The 8,119-nt window shown below is 35.7% G+C and overlaps 1 protein-coding gene across 2 annotated transcripts; it reads right to left on the bottom strand.

Annotated features, from left to right (window-relative positions):
* Positions 1 to 2,303: 2,303 nt before the first annotated feature.
* Positions 2,304 to 7,052, bottom strand: LOC124404598 (autophagy-related protein 13 homolog). Of its 2 annotated transcripts, none has more exons than XM_046878884.1 (5): positions 6,683 to 7,052; positions 4,664 to 5,012; positions 4,172 to 4,355; positions 3,321 to 3,651; positions 2,304 to 2,527 (listed from the first exon to the last, which is right to left on the bottom strand). In XM_046878884.1, exons 1-5 carry the CDS (start codon positions 6,878 to 6,880, stop codon positions 2,315 to 2,317), a joined length of 1,275 nt encoding a protein of 424 aa, XP_046734840.1. In that variant the 5' UTR covers positions 6,881 to 7,052; the 3' UTR covers positions 2,304 to 2,314. The 2 variants fall into 2 exon arrangements, with proteins under 2 accessions (XP_046734840.1, XP_046734839.1); XM_046878883.1 differs by having other exon boundaries at positions 3,312 to 3,651; positions 6,683 to 7,051.
* Between the last annotated feature and the right edge of the window lie 1,067 nt (positions 7,053 to 8,119).

Here is an 8,119-nt window from a genome sequence, read left to right as displayed (position 1 = left end):
GAAAATACCCGAAATATCGCATACCCTGCGCTACCTGATTTTTCTATGAAAGAAATACAAGAATTGCATTTATATTATTCACTTGCGCATGCAAAGTCTTATAAGAGATTATAGAAAACCGAAAAGGGATATTCCAGGTACTCATTTCTTGACAAGGTTCGGCCGGAGGGGTGTTTTTCATTAACCCGTCGCAGGTAAAGACCAGTTTTCGGTCTAGTGAACAGTACATAAAACTCGTGATTCATATTTTCGAATTGTCTTATTTACCTGAACATGTAGAGTCTTATGAGAGATTATAAAATAAAATAAAAATTGAATTTAAAAAAAACCGAAACCGGTTTGACTCCGTCCGAAACTCCCAAATTTTCAAATCGCGATATCTCAGCAACCGAGTTCTATTTGAACAAAAATCAAAAACGACGTTAATTCGGAGGTTTTCAACTTTCACCAAGCGAAAGAAGAACCCGATTCGCGACATCCAGGCTTTGCTTTCTCCTTGTAAGACAAACCTTGCTAAAAATTTCTATTTTGTGACTTCAGAATTTTCATCTTAATTCATACAAATAGAAAACATTCAATCACTACAAGTTATGTATCGTAACTTATGAACCCTTTGTTGGAAATGTGTAAATAATAAATACAAGTTTTGAAAAGCAATCTTTACTCCTGAATGTCCTAACTTGTTTCTTCAAATAAAAATTACAAACATAGCTTAACAACGAGTTGCAGTAAAGGTAATAAGATATATTATGACTCAAAGTTTCTATCATGCACCATAAGCAATTTATACTGATACATGCGACACATTTCTATGTCTGTATAATGTAGATAAGTGATACTTGTTGTAATTGTGAATTCATGCTGAAAACAGTTCTCTTATTTTTAAATAATCTCAATAAAATAACAGATGCCCAATCAATGTCGATCTTCGTTTGATATCTCACTTTCAATGATCTTCTCAATTTCAGAACATATCAATTATCTGATTGAAAGATCAGACCTTGACGTTGTTGGACTTTCTTCATTGTTAGTCTGATTCATAATATGGAAATTTCATTAGCCTCATGAAATAAAATGTTTTGACTGATACAATTGACATTCATTCCTTATATATTTACAATAATCCATTTATAATTTGTTAATAAAATCGAAAAAATCATGAATTTGTATATACTTCTAAACTAACTCGATATCATACTGTATTAACCTTCGATCGATGACGCGGAAAATCATTGCTTGTAAAAACACCTCATAAAAATTGATTCACAATATTAATACGCATGTATGTTTATATATGTATAATACGTGACTCAAATCACTTGTTTAAAATATATCATATACAACATAATTCATACCATAGAAAGTAAGCTATTTACAGTAATAATTTATGAACCAAAAAAATAAATTCTAGTGTAGAAAAATAAATAGTTTTCAACAAACAATATTAGATCATATCGTATCGTAAATCTTAAATAATTTTATTCGAGGATTCCGAAGGTTGTGAATTGACAGAGAAAAGTCCAATGTTTATGAGAAAACAAAGTGAACCAATCTGACAGATGTCTAAAGTATGTATAAGCGAATAGTTAGACTTGTATAAGACCCCCGTTATCGTCAGACAAAACAAGAATGAATGCAAGCAAAAAATAATGAGGAAGAGTTTACAGTTGATTAAACTGTTGGTGAATGACCTTTGTTTAACACGTGATGTGATGTGAAAGAATTCATTTTTGTACTGAATTTAATTATCGTTCACACATTTTTGTCGCAATTGAATGCTACTAGCGTCGTATGATTTGCAAGTACAACAAATTTTACTTCTGACATCTAGCGTGGTTGAATATAAATAAAAAATTCATCTCTGATTACTCATTTCGCATTCATTGTCAGCCAAGGGGAATAAAATCGCAACCTTTGCGACGTGTGATACGAAAAAAAAAATTGTCTCTGCAAATTAACCACCCTTTGTATGTCAACATATTGAAATATTCCTGTGCTTGAAATTGTTAGTTGGAAACAATTATCGGCTTAAATATTATAGTTTTATAAAATCGCACTTATAAGCTTGCCACGTGTCAAATTTGAATTAAGTATATACATACAAGTATATACGTATATTAATATCGACCGCCCAAGCATCGTTAATTTTTTTATAGCAACTCCGGCTAATCAAACAATACATAAATACGCTTAAAATTTAATTAAAACAGTTTGATTATTTGAAATTTCTTTAACCAAATTCTTTGGAGGTAATTAGTGTTAAAAATTATCCACCGAATTTCACCTATCTTTTGTTTAATTTCTTTAATTTATTTCAGTTATTGTTCTCTGTGTGACAAAACGACGATAAAATATCTTCATACTGATGCATGTGTGTCTCAAATGTTTCCAGCTGCTCGGTGAGATCTCCTACTTGCTCAGCAAGTGTTCTCTCTTCAGTGAAAGCCTGAAGCTGCGGGGCGCTTTGACACTCTCTATAAAATGTGCCAAGATCACTGTTCGTGTTTGTACCAGCAAATGGTGTTTTCTGAAAAAAAGTTTGATGCCATCATTTTCACTTTCGCATCAATGGTAAGATCTGAATAATGTAAATAAAGATACTAATATTGACAATAAATTTCATTAACAAGAAAAAATTTAAACACACAACTCGGTGAACTTGCAAAATTAGAATTAACTCATCATCACGGTTCGCATAAAATGCACTTTTCTTACACCAGTTTACGTTACCATATTAATAGCTATCGAAATTATTCTTCACATTCGCTTTGGTTTCGAACGTAATTCATTGTTAAGTTATTCAACAATGTCCCACAACCTGATGGAATTTATTCAAATATTGAATCCAATTGGGTACTTAGCAGCTACTATTTAGTCATGCAGTACAATGAGTTTGCAATTATTATCTTGGCCAAAGGTCCATGTTATTTCAAGATAATGTTAATAGATCTACTTCCTGGCGTTCATTTTTATTTATTTGCCTGTTTGGCAGGGAATTACTAGCGTCGCGCGTCGCTTTATACAGCAGTAAACGTTTGATAGTATTATCAGAAGATCAACTCCACATTCTCCGACTTTACATATGGAAACATAAATTATCAGGCCAAAGGGCACGGCTCAAATTGGACTATGATAAAAAAAAAAGATCTTGCCCTAAAAAATTTGATGTTTATAAATTTCCTCACCGATGTTAGATGATGATATTGAGAGTTTGATATTTTTGCACAAACACAGCATTCGTGTTAATCTTTGATGAGAAAACTAATAGATAATCAAGCAAAAGTGTTACTGCAACAAAAATAAGTAATTACCAAGTCTACCATAATGAAATCGTCGTTTGCGCTCATCATTGAACAGCTGCTCCGTCTCGATCCATTTTGCGAATTACATTTCGGCGTCGAATTGCCATTTAACGTTTTTTCCGAATTGCCATTATTGTTGTCCATTTGTGGCGCAGTAGTTCCTGGCGGAGGCGGGACTGTTGGCTCCTCAGCAGATGGAATCGGCGGTGGAGAAGTCTGACGTGGAGTCAGAAGAGAACTAAACGGAACATCTGGTATAACCAGATCCTCTTCATTCACAGTCACTTTCTTGTTAACTGCGAATGCGCCAGCTTTTATCACGTCACTCAAGGAAGTATTATTCTCTTCGCTGAAAACATTAAAATGTTCCACTGTTAGCTTAATGTGAATTTCAAATCTTCCCACACTCAACTTACAGATTTGACTCAAAAGTTGCGTATAACTGCAACTTATTTGCAATAAGTAAAGAAAAAGAAGGAATGACTAAATAAGAATGTGAAAAATTTACAAGTAGCTAAAAATAATCCATATATTCCTGATCGTTTGATTAGGCTATGACCTCAACGTTTCTGTTTAATGAAATTATGCAACAATAAACTGCCGAGTAATGTTGTCAGTTATTTGAAGTATGCATAGTATGCTTATGACGCAAGTTTCAGCAACAAGTGAGGTGTAAGGTCAAAAAGAAAAGACGTCATTACGTCAAGTAAAGTGACCAGTATTCGGAACAACAACCTGCATAGTTTACAAGATCAACAAAACAGACAGCAATAGTAACAATTTCTGCCTTGACACATGAACCTGTTTTCAAGAGTATAAATAATATCTCAAAACTTTTTATTATTCACAAGATTTCTATTGAGACAAACCTTTGCTGGTAGCGAGCATGCCTTGGGCTAAGATCTGAGTGAAAGTGATCGCTCTTCAGCATTAAAATGTCCCGACCAGTCTGAGTAGGAGAAATTGTCATTTTGGTTCTATACGATACAGATAATTGGATCGTTCCAACCGGAGTATAGAGCTGGCCAACTCTGACGTGTTTGTAGTTATCACCTGGAATTGCATAAAACATGAGATGCTGTACATCTGCATTAAATCGCGTAGTCAAAATACTGGATTTTTTGTTTCGAGAGAAAAATAACTACTTGCAATATTTTGGCTTATTAACAAATTACGAACGGCTTGTAATGTTAGCTAATGAACATAAGTGTGGCAGAAAAACAACTTTTTTCACACTTCATCATTGTGTTAACAAAGTAACAATACTGCAAGTATGGTATTGCATAAGAATTGTGCCGTGGAACAGCAAACGGAGTCGTTGAATCAACTGTAACTTTGCCAAATGATTATTGAAAACTTACCCAACGTATGAAGCTGTGGCTCCCCCATGTAAATCCTATAGCAAATAACGTAAGAGTCAGGTCCTTGTCTTCGACTCAGTTTGTAAGCCGGCGTCACCCTGGTCACCGAGAGTAAGGACTTCAATAGAGTACCCATTCTGTTATAAACCGTGTAAGTTAATCTGATCGCAGGGTCACTTTGCTCCGGTAAAACGCCGAGACTCCATGTCTCCAGGACCATGGTGTCTCCTTCGACTGTGCGTAGAGATATTTCCACACACAGAGGAATCCTCGAATTGACTGTTTCCCCGCAGAGAGCCCTCTTGGCTTCTGTGAGAACTTCGGGCAGGTCTTGTATCGCCAGATTGAACTTAACAGAAAAATGTGGTGCCTGAGATTAGTAAAACCGCAAATTCGATCAAGCAATGGAAAAGTTATTGTAAATTACTAGCTGTGGGTAAAAAATGCAAAGGAAAAATTATCCAGAGAGTTTATTAAAGAGTCTGTTTCAGACGAGTCTCATGTACCGTGATGGAATCTCGAAAGTGAAAGGAAAATAATATCTCCCATTAACTAATCCGCACGAGACAAATGAATTCATTAAACTTAGTAAACCCACCGCATTTTAAAACCAATCACTTGTTAGTATTATTTAGTATAAGTAATTTTTTTTCATTACATGTGTGAAGATTGCCAGTGACTCCGTTGTCCCAAAAATATTTATTCAAAATGTTTCTAAGAGTTTGAGAAAGTTAGTACCTCTGTGTAAATGGCACATGTTGATTGCCATTATCTTGGTAATGTTAAAGTATGGATTTTCTCTTTTGTATACAAGCAAGCTGAATTATAGAATTAGAGAATAATATGAGGAGACGGAAAGACAAATATTTAAACATGTATGTACATTCAGCAGCTAATAAACATCAACAAAGTAACGAAGAGAAGAGATTTGGTACAAACATTGATTTTCAAAGTTCACGGAATTTCCTTGATTTGTCATCTATCGAAATTACGCATTTTCACCACATGATCCATTAAATAATAATAAAACTGTTTTTAAATTTTGTGAAAGAAGCTTACAGAAAAATAGGCGGTGATCTAAGAAATCTGATGTGAATGAAAATTTATCACAGAACATTACATAGCTCGGGAATCAAATGTTTTGATAATAGTTGAAGCATCGTTGGATAAATGATTAACGATAGACTTTAAACTAAATCTCGTAGCTTTCCGACAAACGTGATCCATACTTAACGAAGGATAGTCGATAATTTATTCCACGCCTCATCACCTGGACAAATACGATTACATGGTCGATTGCGACAAGAATTATGCTAAATCTTTTTTTTTTTTTTTTTTTTTTCTCTCTCTCTCTCTCACTCTACAGCTTTATCACGTGTTTGTATAGATTATTTTTCTTTTATACGCATGGATACTGAATTAATCCAGTTGAAGACAGAATAACAATTAATCTTTTTCAATTCTCATCATTATAACTATTTGTCACGGCAACATATGGTTGAAGCTGACATTGAAAAGCACAAGGCTCCGCTAAATGAAAATTGATGATGTGAATAAAAGCGTATTGGGTCATCGGAAAAGAACATAATATTTGACTCATGAGGTGTAATTAAGAAAGAAAGACTGTTTTCGATAAAAACTAAAACTTTACTGTCGAATAACACAAACTAAAAGGATAAAAACGATTCAAGGCAGTTAAAGAAATATACTTCTCACATTCCTACCTAAAGCATAAACAAACGTGGCACAATATTTAGAGTCTATTGAACTCTGTCGAAGCCTTGTGTGACGGGGACACGAGTTCCTTGTGCATACATCGAAAGAATAAACTGTCTCATTCGATAATTGAGAAGTTAAATTGATGCTATGTGAGTCAAGTAAGTTGGCTCGCAGTGGAATAATTTTGATTTTCGTTATGCGAAGCGACGAAAGAAGAAGTCGATTACAGATCACGACTTGTAGCGTCGTTTTGCTTTGAGGAGGATAAAATCGAATGCAAATCGTAGAAGGTGAACTTACCCAATCGGCGCCAGATGAATTCGGCTTGCATTTCGTGTTAACTTTCTGGCCTAACCTCGATTGCACGATGATTTGCGTCGCCTTTAGAGCAAGGAATTTGGTGAACTTGTCCAAGTCTTTTTTGTCCTGCATATCAAGTTGAGCGTTTGACATGTTGCGGCTCGGTATTTGTTCACGCTGATTCACACGTATTCGCATTTTAAATCACCACCACGTATCATAGTTTCTTCACAATCAGCCCGTTTGGAGGACAGGCACGAAACACTCGCCTGCAACTTAGAAGCACTCGGTCGGGGCTTGTGTAACAGGCTCTCTAAATGCCTCGAAAGTATTTTCTCCACTAGCACTCGTCGACGAATCGCCAAAACCACATACACGTGACAATAAACGTCAGGTTTGACTCTACCGTAATCTCCGTTTATTTCGTTTCACCTCTGCGTTATTTCTCGCAAACAACGATCATATGGCAGATGAGGAAGTTGCAGAGGCCAGACGGAGGAAATCCTCTGTCACGTTGAATTTCTCGCACCTACACGACTCCCTCGAACTCCCTTCAACGGTCAACCGCTCCCACACGCGACAGCCACGCACTGCGCATTCGTTCTGCGCACGTTTAAATTTTAACCGGAGAAATTCGAATCGTTCGAAATTTAAAAAGCATTTTCGTTCGGAAGTGCAGAAGCTGGCTTTTATAATCGCTTATTTAAAGTTTTCTCATCTTGTCAACGACTGTTTAATGAAATATAACGATGCAAGAAGTAAGGAAGATACTTTTTCCGTTCTGCGCACGTTTAAAATCTAACCGGAGAAATTCGAATCGTTCGAAATTTCAAAAGCATTTTCGTTTGGAAGTGCATCAGCTGACTTTTATGATCGCTCATTCAAAGTTTTCTCAGCTTATCAGCGACTGTTTGATAGAATATAATAATGTAAGGAGTATGAAAAATATTTTTCTATCCTCGCTCTATTTATTCTTGAGTATCATGTAGACTATCGCACGTTGCAAGGAACGATAAGAATATAAGTGTATTAAATAAACTAAGAAACCGATTATTCGTCTCACTTCACTGTAGTCACTGGGTAGATAAAAGTGTATATTATTATCGCGGCACTTTTAGACTACCTTTTCAAATTCAACCAAATAACGGTTCCTCACTTCCAAGGTATAAGTTCATTCAGGGATGTATACAAGTAAATAACCCGTAAAATATTGTCACGTTTCATCCACCGTCTATTTATTTACAACCGATTGCTAAAAGAAATCGGAATTTCCAAACAACTTAGAAACCGTACCACGACGTGCCAGTCACGAAGTTTCATCGGCAATTCGATAACGATGAGGAAAAAGTGAAGTTGCGCTACGCTGGGTTTGCGACAAGAGCAACGGCGGCGAATGCGATCTTGGTACAAACAACGTTCGAGGCCGTCTGCACGTTG

Source organism: Diprion similis, chromosome 3 (assembly GCF_021155765.1).
Source record: "Diprion similis isolate iyDipSimi1 chromosome 3, iyDipSimi1.1, whole genome shotgun sequence".
Lineage (NCBI taxonomy): Eukaryota > Metazoa > Arthropoda > Insecta > Hymenoptera > Diprionidae > Diprion > Diprion similis.
This window is presented reverse-complemented; position numbering and strand designations above follow the sequence as displayed.